General features: G+C 43.1%; 1 protein-coding gene across 1 annotated transcript; it reads right to left on the bottom strand.

Annotated features, from left to right (window-relative positions):
* Positions 1-1,076: 1,076 nt before the first annotated feature.
* On the bottom strand, positions 1,077-1,613 carry LOC121139475 (60S ribosomal protein L11-like). The gene has a single exon (XM_040743372.1). The coding sequence runs from the start codon at positions 1,611-1,613 to the stop codon at positions 1,077-1,079; it is 537 nt and encodes a 178-aa protein (XP_040599306.1).
* Positions 1,614-19,142: the final 17,529 nt, after the last annotated feature.

Genomic DNA, 19,142 nt, shown 5'->3' with positions numbered 1-19,142 from the left:
CAGGATACTTATTGTCTAAATTTAGCACCATTTAAACTGTATTTTATTGCGCTGGCTATACTGGCTTTCAACAGATCTGTGATAATTTATATTTCCTAATTAAGACCTATGCATGCATACTAGAACGTTTCCTTTCAAAACCAACTAAAGGAAGAGAACTATATTTAAGCAGTCTGTAGTTGTGGCTTGAGACCTGATAAGGCAGATTCAATAAACCTGGTCAGAAATTCCCAGTCTTTATGAAGCTGGGCAAGTCGTTCAACTCTCAGAGGTTTTGTTTTGACTTCCATAAAGTAGGGCTAATGACATCCAGGGATACTGTAAATGATGTCGGTGAAGCATCCCTCATGACCCTCACATAACAGGTTTTGAGAAAATGAGTCTTACCTTGCTTCACTTTTCCTGGTTAAGTGTTAAAAAAAATGAAATGATGTATAATTTACATTCTAAATTTTCATTTATTTTTATTGTGTGTATGTGTATGTATGATGATGTACGATGTATGTGTTTGTGTGGAGCACATATACCACAGTACACATGTCAGCAGACAACTGTGCAAAGTCAGTTCTGTCTTTCTACCTTTATGTGGGTTTAGGGGATAGAATTCAAGTCACCCGGTTTGCATGACAAGTGCCTTTGAACATGGATCCATCTCAAAGGTCCTAAGTTCCTATTTTAAAAATGGAGTTGGGGCCAGCAGATGGCTCTGGGGTTTAATGCACTTGTTGCCAGGACTGAAGTCCTAGATTCCACACCCAGGATGCAAGATCCAGAGGCTACATCGTGGAAGGACAGAACCAACTCCTGCAAGTTATCCTCTGAGGCCCATGCCAACAAGACAAGTAAATAAAAACACTTTAAAAAATAAGGCTTACTTTTGTTTTGACAAAGCCTTACTAGTCAAGGCTGACTAGAAATTGTCATGTCCTGTGTGGGTTGTCCTAGCATTTGGATTATAGACGTATTACCACCGCAGCTGTTTTTAAAAGTTGTTTTTAATAGTCATTATCCACATAGTTGAAATGTTGCAGACTTTTTTTTCTGAGAAAAACTTTTATTGGCCTTTTGAGTAGAATTTATTTGCCAGGAAGGATGATCCCATCATGCATCTGCTGGAACCAGAGCATGGCCTCCTCTTTGCTGGCTCTGTGTTTGGCCCCCATGCAGCCTGTCCTGCTCTTCTTGTCTGCGATGCTGAAACCTGGCCTACCCAGTGCCACACAGAAGTCTAGGCCGTAGATCCCAATGCTTGGGTCGTATTTGATGCCCAGATCAATGTGTTCTTGAATCCCAAAGCCAAAGTTTCCAGTATCTGAGAAGTTATTTTTCCATAATTCAGACTCCCACACCTTCAGGCCATTCTCCAGAATTTCTTCTGCCTTGGCTCCACAGACAGTGCAGAGAACAGCAATCTTTTCATTTCTCCTGATGCCAAAGGACCTGACAGTGTATTTGGCTTTGGAAAATACAGGTGTCTGGCCTGTGAGCTGCTCCAACACCTTGGCTGCCCTGGTCAGTCTGTCTCCACTCTCCCCAACACAGACATTGAGGCAGAGCTTGGGGAGGCGAAGTTTCCGCATGGAGTTCTCCTTTACACCTTGATCTTGTGACATGATGGGGATGGGAAGAGAGGTTGCTGACTTTTGTGTGTACTGTAAGTATGACAGAGAGTGAGCATAGAGTGTAGCTGGAGGTTCTCACCCTCTCACCCCCGTCAGTTACCAAATAACCACTCTAGGGCTTAACATTAATTGTAGTTGTTTGACCAATGGCTCAGGCATATTACTAACTAGCCCTCACAATTAATTTACTAATCTGTGTATCACCATGTGACTATGGCTTACCCCTTTCTTGACTACATGGCATCTCTCTGACTTGGCCTTCTTTCTCTCCATATCTTTGTTTGAATTTCCCACCTGGATCTATTCTGCTTGGCCATTGATCAAATCAGCTTTACTTATCAACCAATAAAAGCAACGTATATTCGAAGCATACAGAAGGACATCCCACATCAACAGAGCCTCATGTAAACTTATCACCTGCTCTGCTTTTGAGCCACATGCCAGGCAAACCCTTAACATCAAAGGCAGCTCCCTGTTTCCACCCCAGGAAGAAGAACCAAATACCTTGGTCTTTCGGTGGAGGCAAAGGATGGGTCTGTGCTCATGCCTGGTGCTACTTATCATTTACAGGGAGCTCTTCAAAGAAGTCCTGGTCAACGTCGCACGATCAAATTTTATAGGTAAATATTCAGTGTTGAGGGTGTAGCTCAGCAGTAGAGTATTTGACAAGTGTGCCCAAAACCCTGAGTTCAGTCCTCAGCAACACATACAAAGATATCATTCTGAATTATGAATACAAAGCTGAAGAAAAGAAATCACAATTTAAAAGGAAATGTACTTGAAGAGCCCACTCTTCGGAATAACCAGCAACTGAAAAGAGCCCAAATGCTCATCAGCTGATGACCTAACTAAATGAAATGTAGTAAAGCCATACAATGTAATAGTATGCATCCATAAAAGGAATGAAATAGGAACTAGGGAGATGATCAGTGCTTAAGAGAGTACTTGCAGCTCCTAAAGAGGATCAGAGTTGAATTCCCAGCACCCACACAGGGCAGGTCTCAACATCTGTACCTACTGCTACAGAGGATTTGACACTTTTCTGGCCTCCATGGGCTCCTTCAGTCAAGCACACATACACATACATAAAAATAAAAGTTAAAGCCAAGTGGTGGTGCACGCCTTTAGCTCCAGCACTGGGAAGGCAGAGGCAGGCAGATCTCTTGAGTTCTAGACCAGCCTGGTCTACAGAGTTCCAGGACAGCCAAGTCTACACACAGAAACAAACAGAAAAACAACAAACAAAACAACAAAAACAAAAGAGGATATAGTGATGTGTGCTACAACATGCATAAGTCCTCAAAATATGATAGATTATGATAGATACAATAGGTTACATACTATATATTACATTTGCATGAGAAAAAGAACAGAAGATACAAAATATCATAAGGATTGCAAGGTTTTTGGCCTAGCAAATAAACTACAACGTCCAGACAAATAGCAAAATCGTTTTACTAACTGCCCTCCACACCTGTAGGATAATTCTATACCACTTTTTCTTTGTGCTCCCTGATGACTTCTTTGTTTGGCAACAATTTTATAGTAAACTTCAAAAAGAAAGGTAATTTTTTTGGATTGATTTTTAAGGTGGATTGATTTAAATGCATTTTACTGGCAGTTTAGAAATATGTTTTCATCTTAGTTTATTATTGCTAAGTTCATATATAATTTTTTAGATTGACATAAAATTTTTGAAAGCTGCAATGACTTTTCTTTCATATTTAAGAAGTCGGATTTCGTGCTACCTCTCGTTTCCTTGAACCATAACTCATCTGAAACAGTCTTTGCAGGGACAATAGTCATTAGTAAGTTTGTGACCAAGCACCTTACATGTACCTTTCATGACATAAATCAGTACGTTGGGCATTGGGGATACGCCTGTGAGGTGTTCTGCAATGTAGCAGCCAGCAACTTTATCCAGGAGTGACAGCAAGCCATAAAAATTCACGCCACTGAGCCAAATTGTCTCTTCCTTCCTTCAGGGACCATGGTTATCCCAACATCACCAAGCGAAAGAGGCAGTAGAAGGAGAGTGGAAAGAGGCTATAGTCTACCGTAGTAAACCACATTATTTTTACAAATTTTCAAAAACTGCATGATCACGTGAACATGCTACCAGGAATTGCTTGTGGGGCCTTGGAAGAGGCTGATACAGTTGAGAGATCTTAAAACCTAAGCATTTTCCCCAAGGTTGTTCTGCCTCCGAATAAACAAGGAGTGATGTAAGCGGCTGACCTGAGACAATGTATTTTCCAAGAAACTTTTCGCAAGGTTTTACTGAAAACTTGTTTTGAAAATGATTCAAGGGCCAGAGTAGCATGTGCCTTGTAATCTCACCACTGGGGCGGGGTGGAGGCAGGGAGTATTAGGAGTTCAAGGCCACCCTGGGCTACACAGTGAGACGATCACAGAAACCAGCCCCACAGCAAAATGACTCATGGTGCAAGGAGGGAGAGCTCAGGCTGATCATGGAAAGCTAGACCTGGATAGAAGTCCCCTTCACCTGCTCCTTGCAGATTCTGCCTCAGACTGTCAAAGGCTGGAGTTCTCCACCTTCCCTCCAACGGTCTATTCCCAGTAGTCATAGGAAAACAAAGCAGAGAAGTCATTTCACACCAGCATATAAGCAACTGCTAAAAGCTTAATGAATTACCTACAGATGGGGCTCTGGCATAGCCCTTCCTAACTGCCTGAAGATAATCCTTTAATTCAATACCCCCAATCACTAATGATAGCAATTCAGATATCACTAGAAGGCTAGTAGGAAATTATTTTTGTTGGAAGGGCGCCAAACATCCTTCAAGCCATTGCAATAAAGTAAATAGATAAAGGACTGTGTGTGTGTGTGTGTGTGTGTGTGTGTGTGTGTGTGTGTGTGTGTGTGTGTGTGTGTGTGTTTTACTCAAATATAACAAAGGACGTGGTAGCACACACCTGTAATCCTAGTACCTGGCAGGTGGGGTCAGGCAGACCAGAACTGTCAAGATCTTAGATTCCTGCAGTGTAGCCTCTGCTTACAGCTCTCATGAGCATCCCTTCTGTCAACACAGGACCAGCGTCAGGTTGAGGGGAGCAAGGTGCCTGGGAGGCAGCTTCATGGAGTCACCGATTCTCACACCCGGCAAGTGCATGCAGGCTTGGCGTCTGAGAACGAGTGAGTCTTTAAACCTGGTTCCAGGGATGCCTTCTCCTAGTCTTCTGGAACTTCATGGCCTGCAAATCAGCTGCCTTGATGGTTTGGCTCATGGTGCAAGCACGGATGCTCTTCCACGCCTGTGTTTGTGCCACATCCCTTCCTACCCCCTTCAGGCAGTGGCACCCTTAGGAAGCCGCCCCTCACCAAAAAAAAAAAAAAAAAAAAGAATCGCAACATCCCCATCCATATGGAATGTAAACCCCAAACTGGGACAGCCCTTTCCCAAACGACTGAATTGACACCAGAGGAATGGTTTTCAGTGCTCTTGGATTGAATCACATAGACCTGTAATGACACTGTGGTCATATCATGGGTCACAAAAAGGAGCTTCACAAGGAAGAGGCAAGCTTGGAATGTGGATCAGGCCTGCAACCTTTAACCCTGGAGACGCTGTGGCAGGAGCATGGCAAGTTCAAAGCCCACCCAGGCTACAGAAGGAGAAGAAGCAGGATGAAACAGAACCAGAAAGTACTGAGGCTAATGAAGTCACTGTACGTTGCTGATACTGAAGCCAGGGATAGCTCTGTCCCCTGTGTTTTACCACGGGGGCTAACATAATCTCCATTTATTTAATTGTTTAAACTGCTTGGAAGTCTTGTCACTCGAAAACAAGCAAGATTCACAATCTTGGTAATCTTCCAAGAACTGGGTGTAGACTCTTTCACACAGCAAAAAGTCAATAGATATTTGCAGGATAAATGAACTGTGATCATAATAATTAAAGGGTCACAGAACCATCATGTTTCATTTTAAGAAATTTTATTCTGAATGAGCTAAAATTGAAAACATTTTGTTAAAAAAAGAGAATGTATTTTATCCAAGACAAAAATAAAATGTTCCACTGATTGTCAGGGAAAGAAGTGGAAATTAAAAGGTGTCAGAATTTTTTTTAATTCGGGAAATAAGACCTTTTATTTACTTAATCTAAACAAATAGATAAATGCTAAAAGGACAATCAAGAAACAATGGTTTCAAGTTTACAGGAACAACTGAAAAAAAGATATTCTGAAATTAGAGAAAATTTCCACGTATAACTTTATATATTTCATAATTATTTAACCTACGAATCAATGCCTCTTTGAGCGTTAAGTTGTGTCTAGGGAGGGTGGGACAGTGGTGAGATGCTATTCTTGCATTGTCCTCCCAGTAACGTTGAAGCTCGGCTTTGACCATCTCTGACTTCTGATGTTAGCTGTTATGAGGTCCAAGCTCTGTTGCCAGGAAGGGATGACGGCTGCAGGAGATTGAAGAGAGTTTGAGGAGTTCTAGGCTGGTAAGACATACTTTATTTACTCCAATCCAAAGCTGCTACACTGGAAGCTGATGGCAGGCACCCAAGTGCACTATGGTGTACACAGACCACCAGCAGGTAGACACTGGCGTACACGCAGATGGAGAACATAGGCCGCATGGAGGTAGGGCCACAGACCTACAACAAGACACTCATAGGCAGACTGAAGTCCTCTGACCTCAAGGTCATATTTACACAGAATCACACAAAAGTAGCACTCTGCCCAAAATAGTTATATAACAGATTACATCACTTTTCCTCTCGGAGTCTCTCAAACATCTGATAACAGCCATTTTGTGCTAACTCATAGACTCTTGGATGTCCAGTGTCAGACATAGCTAATGCGTACTGGATGTTCACATCAGCACCATGTTGTCTAAATATAAACTGGCCCATATGGCCCTCTGTTTCCAATAGCTCATGACCTTGACTGTCTTCGTCGTTAGTCACTGGCTGCTGCCTCAGACCTTGCAGATATCTCAGGTCCTGTCCACTCTACAGATCTTTGTTTTCACAGCTTTTTTTTTCCACACAAAAGTAGTTTCATTTGTTCTTAGTTAATTCCTTGTTCAATGGTTTGGGGTCTCTTTCATGAAGTAAGTGGGAGCCACAACTTAGAAGCCATCCTTTTGTAGAATACAGATAGCTGTATCAGAAACTGTGGGGACAACAGACCTTGGCCAGAGACCCACTTCCCCATCAGCCTGGGACCAGGCAGTTGTAAGACAATGTTTACTAAAAACATGTTTATTAAAAACAATAAAATTCCCCGGGGCAATAAGTTCCTGAAAAGGGCTGGCCCACGGGAACCACCCTGATCTCGACCTTTTCCAAAGACTAACCGCCTCTTCTGACACACCCAAGTCAGTCTCTGGTGTCAGAGCAGAACCAGCCAGGGGTATGGAGGGAGCAGAAGCTTTTCTGGAGGGAGGCCTTTCTTGGGAAGTTTTCTTGAGCCTTTTTGGGGCCTGCTTAAAGTTTTCTTTACATCGTTGAACTGGTCTCTGTGTCATCAATCCCGACACCCTCCGCACATCCTTGGATACAGGCTGTGCAGTGGGCACGGCAAGAAACAAGAATGTGTAATATGCAATGGCATCTAGCGCATTTCTTCAAGGACACTGAGGTGGGGGAACAGGCAGCCTGCTGTCACTGACCCAAAGCTCATCCTTCAGACCCAGTGTGCTTGGTTACCTCATACCCAGTTACAAGTCCTCTTACTCTTTCTCCATGCTTCAGACTCTACTATTTTATCCCCCGGTCTTCCCAATCAAATAAACATGCGCTTATGCATTTGTTAAATCAAACTGCAAAAACAAGGAGAAGTAATTTTGAGTCATTTCAATTCACCTTAATGTAAAACATTAAATTGACTTCCCCTCACTCTCTCCACTCACACTTAAAAAATGATGGGAGAACACAGAGAGGGCGTCCTGCCCTAGGCACCAGATGGATTTATGGAGTCCCTGTGAGTCACCGCAGGAATGCTGTGTTAATTTGTATCTCCTCATTAATGCAGTATCCTTGACATCCTCACAACTGCTTATCTCAGCCACGACAGATGCTGTCTCTTGGTTTCTTCTCAAATTCTATGACCTCTGAGGTTTTCGGCAGACTAAGACTGGTCTAAAAGACAGATGGACTTAGCAGCTATCCCAAGAAAATAAATGGCCCATGACTACTTTGTATCTCAGATAAAGTACAGTGGTGAAGACCATTACTGATTCATTCGGTGGAGGTAGACTCTGAGGTCAGCATATGTCCTTCCTATTGCGAAGCAAGCCACAGACAGGAAAGTTAATTCTATCTACAATGAGAGAAGGGATGGATAAGGAGCAGAGCTTAAAGTTAAGACAGAAGTTGTGAATCTAGAACTAGGAAAGAAACAGTTACCCTTTGAAGTTTAAAGTCCTCCTCATTGACAGGCAATTTCCTCACTCTGTACATTTTAATACAGAAAATTCTGAAAGTTACCGGGCATTGGTGGTGCAAGCCTTTAATCCCAGCACTCGGGAGGCAGAGGCAGGCAGATCTCTGTGAGTTTGAGGCCAGCCTGGTCTACAGAGCTAGTTCCAGGACAGCCTCCAAAACAATACAGAGAAACCCTGTCTTGAAAAAACAAAATTTCTGAAAGTTGAAAACAAATCTGTTATGTTTCTGATTATTTGTATTATACTGTGGGCAAGTAATTAATTCAATTTCTCTCTCTGGGGCTGAGAGACGGCTCAGAGATTAAGAGCACTGCTGCTTTTCCATAGGTCCTGAGTTCGATTCCCAGAAACCATATGGTGCCCTCTTTTGGCATGTAGGCATATATGCTGGCAGAATAATGTGTACATAATAAATAAACCTTTAAAAATAAACCTTTCTCTCTCTGATCCCAAACCTTATTTTTTACCTCAAACCTGCTAGTAGAAAAACATCAGGACCTCTGGGCATTTATAAAAACCTTTGTTGAAAGCCCGTATGTCTCTAGCCATTGTTGAAAATCCACATGTTTCTAGCTATTGCTGAAAACCTACAAGTCTAGCCATTATTGAAAATTCACATGTCTAGCCAGGAGTATCATCCACAATAGTCAATCCCTGGAACTTGCTAGAAGCCCACAGTCTCAGGACTCCATCCCAGGCCTGCTCAACTGGAACTATCAACTCAAATTATCACTTACTGAGCCATCTCACCAGCCCCTCCAGAGGGTCTCCAAGCTGACCACCATCTCGGAGTCCTGAAGAACTACAGATCAGATGACCAAATCCCTACCTATGTTTCACAGCAACCTGTTTATCCCACCGTCCTTGGCTCCCCTCCCCAGACGCCAGCTGACACATGTTTCTTCCCTGAGTGCTAGCGTTTCAGAATATTTTCAGGTCTTGTATCTGAGCACTTACTTAAGGGAGAGAACAACAGATTGCCCTATTCGTGAGGATCCTGAGGACACTTAATGGAAGCCCCATGCATTAATTCTACGAGAAGAGCTACTGTGCACTAATAATGACATGAGATCTAAGCGGTTACGATGCTTTCAAAAACATTCGCGTGTTCCATGACCATTTTAAAAGATTGCTTCAGTTCTGATCATTTGACAAAACTGAAATGGGCGGGCAGGAGCATTTACAGAGCAAATGCAACTGTCACCTGTATCCCTTGAAATCTAGAGACAATGGATGTGTGTCTAGTAAAAATAGAACATAATCTAAGGTAATTTTTGCTTTCATATTGAAAGGATGTGGCCATGATAACATGATGGCACTCTGATTTTGTTTAAAAGTAACCACTTCTTGGACCAGGGAGAAGGCTTAGTGGAGGAAAGCACTTGCCATGATGCCTGATAGATAACCTGAGCTTGGTCCCGATGCCTAGGATCCACAAGGTGCAAGGCAAGGGATTCCTGTACCTTCAAGCTCCTACCCCTCTCCCCAAAGGGATGGGTGGATAAGAGTGTAATGTTAAAGTAACCACTTCTTCCTGACACTGATGTTAGGCTGTTAGAGGGAGAACCCCTTCCAGATCTTACTTCTCACACCTAAGGTAAGGTCAGGAAAGGCAGTGTTCAGAGTCGTGTAGATGATCAGCATCACTGACCTGGACCACCCTGGGCTAAAATCTCATTCCTGCACCTTGCCTCTGTGTCCTTGTCTTTTGTCTTCCTTTTTCCTTCAAATTATAACTGCTTAGGTGGAATGAGATCCTCCTAGCCTGCATATCACTGCTTTCTGGCATACATCAACTTGCTAGTAATACAATCATAACTGCACATCATGAATTCACAAGAAATAATAGCAAGCCTATAAACATGTTCCTTAATGCACTGACTGGAGTCAGTTAAACTACAGCGGAAGACAGCACTGGGGATGTTCCTTGATGACAGAACATCCCTTGAAAGCCGGAAGACATCCCAACTACATGTGCATAAGTAGGAACTCTGCAGGCAGATATCAGCCAGGCTGGCCATGGGCCTCAACTGCCTCGCATGTCTACAATGCATGTGCTGTCTGGTGTAGTAGCTGGCAGCCGCTGTAGCAAATTCTGGATTACCACACAGTAAGTTTGCTGAGGTGTGCTTAAAGTTCAAAACAGTTTTTATAGGCTTTTTACTGCAAAAGAAATTTAAATAGCCCCTAATACTGTTTCTATTGATGCTGAGATTAAGGCTCAGACATAGGCAATTGTCTCGTGTGGGTGGTTCTGTGTTGGATGCCCAATACCAACAGTAACAACCACTTTTCTTGAATAAACACTCAAATAGTATTTTGTTCTGTTTGGTGAAGTGAAATGTGTTTGCAAATTAATGTTGTTTCTTATAACATTTTTTAAGTGGCTGATAGAAGATTTCAGTTTCCTGCCTGATTTATGCTGTATCTCCACTAGACATGGCTCAGTGGTTAGGGCACAGCCTGGAGTCAGATTGCCACACAACTTGTCCACCACCATAGTCAGGTGCTGACTTAGACAACACTGCCCAGTGATCTCTAATCATCTGTTCCTCCTGAATGACTTGAATGGATCCAGATAGTCATGGTGGTTCCTGCAAGGGGTTAGACATAAAATATGTCCAAAGGCAAATATATAGAAGATTTGATCCCCAGGTGGTGTTCATATTGGTAATTTGGATCACAGAGCTACTAATCTCATCAATGAGTTTAGCTAACTAGTTCATTATTGATTGAGCATTTTTAATTACTTTATTTTAGGTCTATGAGTGTTTTGTCTGAATGTGTGTATGTGTGTCACATGCATGCTGTGCCTGAAGAGGCCAGAACAGGACATCAGAGTCACTGGAGCTGGAGTTCTGTTGCATAAGGTTGTAAGCCACCAAGTGGAGGCTGGGAACTGATGCCAGGTTCTCCGCAAGGGCAATAGGTGTTCCTAACTGCTGAGCCATCTCTCCAGCCCTAATTCATACTATTATCAAGTTCAGGCTGACTTGGAAATGTACAGAACAATTTTGAGGGTGATGTTATAGGAAACTGTGTTAGCCTTCAGTTGCTGTGATAAAAATAGATACATGAGTTAAAGAAGGGAAGATTTCTTCTGGCTCGTGGTTTTGGAGGTTTCAGTCCCAAGGTCATTGCTTTGGGCCTGAGGTGAGGTGGCATGTCATCATGGTGGAGAATATAGCACAGGAAGCTGCTTATTTACCATGGCAGAGGAAGGACGAAGAGAGAGGAAAAGAGAGGGAGGGGGAAGAGGTAGGAAGAGGAGAGAGAATGAGAGAAAGAGAGAGAGACAGAGACACACACAGAGACACACACACAAGGAGGGAGGGAGGGAAGAGAGAGAGAGAGAGAGAGAGAGAGAGAGAGAGAGAGAGAGAGAGAGAGAGACATACAGGGAAGGGGAGAGAGAGAGACAGAGAGAGAGAAGAGACAGAGACACACACATACAGGGAGGGAGGGAGAGAGAGAGAGACAGACAGAGAGAGAGAGAGAGAGAGAGAGAGACATACAAGCTATGTCCTTCAGCTAAGCCTCCCTCAAGACCACCATCTGTCTCCCCAGGGAAGACACAGTCCTCTTCTGGCCTCTGCAGGCACCAGGCATGTATGTGGCAAACACACACATGAAAAAATTAAAAACTAGTATGATTGTACAGTTCCAAATTTAACCCAGCATAGTTTATATGACTGTTTGGAGCGCTGAGTTTAATGACAGCTATTTACAAAAGGAATTTTCCTTCCTGTCTGTGTGCAAACTGCTTTGTCAAATACTGAAATGTGTCCCAGTTGGAAACTTATGGCAATTTTTTTTGGGGGGAGGATTTGGAAATTCAGCATGGGGTGGTTTGAAATAAAATGGCTCCCATAGAGAATGGCATTATTAGGAGGTGTGGCTTGTTGAAGCAGGTATGGGCCTTGTAGGAAAACATGTCACTGTGGGGGTGGGCTTTGAGGTCTCCTATGCTCAAGCTCTGTCCAGTGACACAGTTCACTTCCTGTTGCCTGAGGAATATCTGCCTGCATGATGCCATGATCCTCACAGAGATGATAATGGATTAGCCCTCTGAACTCTACTCACGCCCAGTTAAATGCTTTCTTTATAACAGTTGCTGTGGTCACAGCGTTACTTCATAACAATCAAACACTGACTAAGACACTAAGATACTGTCAGCTTTCATCTTTAAAACTGTTTCTCGATGATTATAGTTTTCTCTCAGACTTTGAACTTCCATACCAAAGATCTGTGCTGCCAAACTCTCTTCACCCACAATTCTTTCATTCTCCTCACCTTGCAGTTTTGTAAAATGTTGGAATCCCCAAAGTAAAACTCCTTAAAATCTAAAATCCCCCAAAACTGGAGACTGGGAAGATGGCTCCATTAATAAATTGAAATGATATGGACCTAAGTTCTGTCACACAGAAACCAGAACATGGTGGCTTGTGCCTGTAATCTCAGCACTGAGAGGTGGAGTCTGGAGGGTATTTGGGTCTTGCTGGTCAGTCAGCATAGCAGAATTCATGAGCTTCAAATGAAACACTGTCTCCAAAAGTAAGGTAGAGACCAATTAATGAAAACACCAGCTGTAGGCTGAAGGCAAAAATGTAACTAGAGCCGGGCAGTGGTGGCCCACGCCTTTAATCCCAGCACTCGGGAGGCAGAGGTAGGTGGATCTCTGTGAGTTCGAGGCCGGGCTGGACCGATAGCCTCCAAAACAATACAAAGAAACCCTGTCTGGTTAAAAAAAAAAGATGTAACTAGACCCAAGATGAATGATAAATGGTTGTTTATTGGAGAACAATTTTACAGAAAAATACAGAGCGTTTCCCTGCTTTTCCTACTGTATCTGCTGACCCAACAGAAAGAGAGCCCAAAGGAAAATCATGCCTCAAGTGCCTCTCTTTCCACTCTGTCAGCCTCAAGCCACACCCAAAGGGTTTCAGGGCCATAGACCAGATGCCTACTGTCAGTCTCTGCCCTGCACACGCATATGGACACAGACATACCCACACAACACAAATAGAAAAAAACCTCCCCAAACCACAATCTCAAAAGACGATACTCGTGAATATTCAAATTCTGAAAGCCCAAATCTGGAAAATTGTAATTCTCACTGGAAAAAAAAAGCGGAGTGGAATATGTAAAAGAGTAGAAAGCTGAATTCTGGGGAAGGAATTGGTGCGTTTTCAGTTGTGCACAGGACAATACCAATGACTTGATCAGGCACTGTTTACACCCTTCACACACAGCACCATTCTTGTGTTCACAGAACTCCCATGAGATTCAGGAGTAGTTTGGTGGAAGAGGGCCTAGATAACATTAAAGTTCTGGGTTTGTTTCTAAATCCCCCACATTTTAGTTTTATTTTGCCTGTTGCTTGCAGAGGTTGTTCAGTCTCTTGGAACTGGAGTTATGGATGGTCGTGAGCCATTTTGGGGATTCCAGGAACCACACACCTGGGTCATCTGCTTGAGCAGCAAGTGTTCTAAACCACTGAGCCATCTCTCCAGGCCCTAAATTTTCTTATTAATTTTTTACATTTATTTAATTTTGTGAGTGTAGCTGTGAGTGCGTGCGTGCACACACACACACACACACACACACACACACACACACACACACACACACACCACAGTGCATGTGTGGAAGTCAGAGGACAATCCTGTAGCATCTGGTCTCTCTTGTTATGATGTGGATCCTGGGGATCAATCTCAGCTTGTCAGGTTTGGTACCAGTTGCCTTTACCTGCCAACCCTAAGTTAAACTATTTAAAAACCACCCTTGATCAGAGAATAAAGAAAAATCTCATGAGCTCAGCAAGTGACTTCTCAATTAAACACACTTGACACAAAGGTTGGTATAAATGTCCCTCTGCTGTTATAAACACAATAGTGATCTTCTTGCTTAAGACTTTGACTATCAAATAAGGTTACACTTGTTGTTGTTGTTGTTTGTTTTTGGCTGCTACATGGTGTTTGCAAAACTATTTCCACTCTTTTATCAAATATGTACAATTTAATGCCTCTGTCGGACCCCAAATTCTACATCTTATCTGGTCATTTACATGTTAATGCCAGGAAAAATTGAAGCACTGTATAATGCCTGTTTGAAGCCCTGGTAAAAGTTACAAACACAGATGAACTAACTTTAGGTGGACCTCTGAACCATCAACAGGCTTGAAATTAGGTGTGACCAAGGTTCCTAAAAGTGAATTTCAAGATGTCACCAATAGCTTGTTTGTTTCCTATATGGTCTAATGTCTTTCTCAGAAAACATTCAGATGAGTGAATTATCCATGTGCCGTCACTAATGTTGATCTCACAGGATCTAGACTAACCTAGGAAACAAGCCCCTGGACACACCTGGAGGGATTTTCTAGTTTGAGTTAATTAAGTTGGGAAGATCTACCCTAAGTATGGCCAGCACCATTCCAGGGGCTGGGATCTGAGTCAGTCCAAAATGAAGAAAGTGAGCTGAGCACTGTGTTCTTCCTCTGCTTGTTGGCTGAATGCAGTATGACCAGCTGTGCCAAGTTCCTGCCACCACCACCACTCCCTACCACAATACACGGCACCCTTAGACTGTGAGCCAGAGACCCCTATCATGATGGAAACCTGCAGCACACACCTTATAATTTCTACTTATTTATTTGTTTGTTTGTTTGTTTTATTTGGAGGCAAGGCTACCTCGCTCTTCCTCTCAAGTTCAAGGGGATCTAATGCCCTCTTCTGGCCTCCTCTGGAAACGCAGTATACACGAGGTACACAGACAACACATATGCTAAACACTCGAACACATAAATAAAAACTATTTTAAAATGTGAAGTTCTCAGCTGGTTGGATACAGTCTACGTGGTAGGGACCCATTACGGTTATTGATTGATCTCACAAAAAGACAGTCTGTCCATCATCGTCCCTGAGATGCAGTTATAAACCTGGTGATGTCTTAGACATCTTGATTGATCTTTAACAGCACATTTTTATCTGTGCAACTGTGTAACTATTGTTAGTCTATCTGAGTGGTTATGTATGGAAAAGTGTTATTCTTGCCATTTTATTGTATAAAGTTGCCAACAGCATTTTCTATTGTGTTTTTAATGTTTCTCAAATTTAAATGTTAAAAAAATTATTCTTTTTCCAGAACTGTATTTGAAGGTCTTAATCCTTTGGTTATGTCAAAGTTTGGGAATATGGGGTTATCTCTCAGGATTATGGTCCATACTGCTCCCAGCCTCTGCACCTGTGTTCCTGCTCCCACAGAACAGAGGTCATGGGGTTAGGGGATGACCCAGTCTGTAAGGGCTCTTGTCATCAAGGCTGATGACCTGAGTTAGGTTTCTGGAGCCCACGTGGTGGGAGGAGAGAGTCAACTCCCGCAAGTTTTCCTCCAACCTCCACACGTGTGATCCAGTACCAGCCACCCTTACACCCCCCCAAAAAAGGTAAAATTTTAAAAATGTAAACAGATCATGTGGAGCCAGACTTGGTCTTTCTCGAGTCACCCCTCACCCAGCTGTGTCACATTAGTGACTGCCTCCAGACTGTCTCTGCATCGACTCTGCTGCCACTGCTGCCCCAGGCTTCTTTCCTTGTCAACGCTGCTGAGCCTCGAGGGGACTTGATGCTGCCCCTCGGCCTGCTGGATGTCCCCTCGCTGAATCAAACTTCCTCCATCTGGGAAGGCCGTCTTCCGCTCTCCTCTTCCGCTGCCGCTCCACCCTCACACACCAGAGAGACTGATGCCCATCTCCTCTGCAAATAGGGATTGCTAAGAATATTTCTTTTTAATGCTGTAGACAGTGCTGGGGTAGATGATGGTGGTGTGACACTTATATATATCCTGCACGGGGCCCTGGGCTTCATCTTCAGTACCACAGAAGTTAAATAAACAATCAATGAAATTGGAGGGAGCGGAGGGAGCAGAGGGAGCAGAGGGAACAGAGAGAGCGGAGGGAGCCGAATACTCTTTTGTTCAGAACATGCTGTAAAGATTCACTGGGCAAGGCTGGTTCTCGTTTTATTTCCACCCTCCTTCTCTGCCAATAAGTAGCCATTCTAATGTGCTTGATTTGATGTGTATCCTTTATTCATGCGTGGGTCTTCTTATTTTTGTTTTCTTTCTCTCTTTTTTTGGGGGGGTGGGGATGGGAAGATCCTTGGAGCTGAAGGCTGATCAACGATTACACATAAAGCATTTAGAACTGGGAATTTTTCTCTAAGTGCTTTTATAAAGGATTCTGGGAGGCAGGGTGTGTGTGTGCATGTGTGCACGTCTGTGGGAACTTAAAATGCAATTACTGAAAGAAGTATTTTCAGCCAGGCAGTGGTGGCGCACGCCTTTAATCCCAGCACTCGGGAGGCAGAGGCAGGTGGATCTCTGTGGGTTCGAGGCCAGGCTGGACTGATAGCCTCCAAAACAATACAGAGAAACCCTGTCTCGTAAAAACAAAACAAAAAAAAATGAAGAAGCATTTTCAGGTAAGAACAGATTTCAAGTCGAGAGGAGACTATTTTAACTGCTATTACAAAGATGTCACAGGTCTCAGGCTTCCTTGGAATGTGCGTAGCTTTAAAGATGCATATTAGTCCCTATAAAGTGACAGTCACCTCCAGGGAGATGACACTTTCTTGCCATCTCATCCTTTTTATGTCATAGGCTATACTTCATTCATTCATTCTTTTCATTCTCATTGGTTCTGCTCCTGATACTAGGCTCTGGCCTTGAACTCACTAAGTAGCCGACGATGACCTTGAACTTCTGGTCCTCCTCCCAACTGTTGTGATGGGTCGCTGTGGGGCAGGGGGTCTCATTCATCCCCTTGTGACGCTAGGTGAACTCTCTACCAACAAGCCTACATCCCCAGTGTTCACTCAGGATCTTGAGGACTGTCTCACTTTTTATCTCATTCTTCAGACTGCAGATTCATGCCCACAGACGGGTTCTCAACCACCTGGTTTTAGCCAAGTCTTTGGCCCCCTCTCTAAAGCAACCTGGACACAGACAGCTTCTCCTAGAGGTTTTGAATACAGAACTACCTTTCTCCACAGGTGCGGGCAGAGGTGCCCTTTGGCGCTCTGCTACTTGTATATTTCCAGGTCATTTTGATCCACTCCAGGACCTACAGGACCTCTGAGACTTCCATGTTGAAGGAACTTCAACCAAAACTTCTCAGTACACTGTTTTCTCCAATACCCTATGCTGGATCTTGCCAATACTTAAAAATCCTACCTAAAACTTAATAATTTTATTTTATAGAGCTATTTCAGGTTTATGGAAAATGGAGCAGAAAGTACAGTTGAATGCTGCATAGTTTCTCTCTCTGTACCAACCCTGCTTTCTGTTTACCCCGTTCTAACATTGGGCATTGATGAGGTGTATTTGTTACAATTAATGAACTGATACTGAACTAAACTATTTTATGAACTAAAGCTCCTATTTTTACCCTGGGGAACCACTCTGTGTTGGACAACCTGAAAATGTGTGAGCCTATTACTTTAGGATTGTTCAGAAGTTCACTACCCTCCAGTCCCCTGGACTACATCTGCTCATCTGTCTCTTTCCTCAAAACTCTAGGGGATTTTGGCTGCTGAGACTTAGATGTGGTTTGTCCTGCCAGGGTGTTATGTGTTGGGAACTTGGTCTCTAGTATGGTGATATGAAGAAGTGGGGTCTAAGCCAGGTGGTGGTGGTGCATTCCTTTAACTTTACACTTGGAAAGTAGAGGCAGATGGATCTCTGTAAGTTCAAAGCTATCCTGGTCTACATCATGAGTTCCAGGATGGCCCAGAGCTACATAATGAGATACTGTCTCAGAAAAGAAAGAGAGGAAGCAAGGAAAGAAAGAAGGTAGGAAGAAAGGAAGGAAGGAAGGAAGGAAGGAAGGAAGGAAGGAAGGAAGGAAGGAAGGCAAAGAAAGAAGGGGCTGGAGAGATGGCTCAGAGGTTAAAAGCACTGACTGCTCTTCAGGACCTGGGTTCAATCCCCAGCACCCACACAGCAGCGAACAACTATCTGTAACTCTAAGATCTGACATCCTTACACAGACATACATGCAGGTAAAGCAGCAATACATATAAAATAAAAATAAATAAATAATTTAGAAAAAAAGAAAAAGAAAGGAAAGAGGCGTAAGAAGCAGAGTATAGTGGGAGGTGATTCGTTCTTTGGGGCTGCTACTCTAAAACAGTAACAGTTGTCTCATAGAATGAGAGTAAATTCCCATGAGTCTTCCTGCTGGACATGGTAATGCACACCTTCAGTCCCAGCACTCGGGAGGCAGAGGCAGCAGATCTCTGAGTTTGAGGCCAGCTTGGTCTATAGAGGTGAGTTCTAAGACAGCCAGGGCAATACAGTGCGACCCTGCCTCAAAATAGAAATTAAAAAGTAAAAGAGTCTCTCTCTGTTCTCTGGCTTCCTGTCTGGCTATATGATCTCTCCATCTCATCCCTTGTTCTCTTACCATAATACCATTCATTGTGTGATGCAGATAAAAGTATCCTCACCAGAGCCCACAGGGTGTTGACACTATGCCCTTGAAACTCCAACACTGTAAGCTACATAAACCCCTCTTTTATAAGTGCCTAGTCTTGACTATCTTTTCAGTACAGCAAGGGAAATTGACTAATGCAATTGCTCTTTTTTTATGTCTCCAGAGTTTTGTCACTTCTGAGTATCACAGTTGGAATCTTGATCATGCAGCCTTTTCAGGTTGGTTGCTTTCATTAGCAATAAACATTTAAGATTCCTCTATGCCCTTTCATAGTTTGTAAGTTCATCTCTTTTCACCGCTGCATAATATTCCACAGCATTCAATGCACCATTATGTATTTATTCACTTATCTGTTAAAGACATCTTAGATGCTTCCACATTTTGGCAATGGTGGATAAAGCTGCTATAAGTATCCTTGTCCTGTATAAAGACATGTTTTTAAATAGTTTTGCTGTTGTTTCCATTTTGATACTGGGTTTTGTTGTCATTGTTGTTTATGTCTGGTTGGTTAGTTGGTAGGTCTGACTTGCTTGTTTTGTACATATCTAGGACTGTGATTGCAGAGTGGCATGTATGAACCATGTTTAGTCTTGTTATACTAAATAAC

The sequence above is a fragment of the Mesocricetus auratus genome, unplaced genomic scaffold, assembly GCF_017639785.1.
Source record: "Mesocricetus auratus isolate SY011 unplaced genomic scaffold, BCM_Maur_2.0 Super-Scaffold_15014, whole genome shotgun sequence".
Classification (NCBI taxonomy): Eukaryota; Metazoa; Chordata; class Mammalia; order Rodentia; family Cricetidae; genus Mesocricetus; species Mesocricetus auratus.
The sequence above is the reverse complement of the archived record's forward strand: the minus strand, read 5'-3'. Positions and strand labels throughout refer to the sequence as shown.

What these genes read in the sequence shown, in the direction of transcription:
- LOC121139475 (XM_040743372.1), bottom strand. Translation starts at nt 1,613, where the DNA reads ATGTCACAAGATCAAGGTGTAAAGGAGAACTCCATGCGGAAACTTCGC.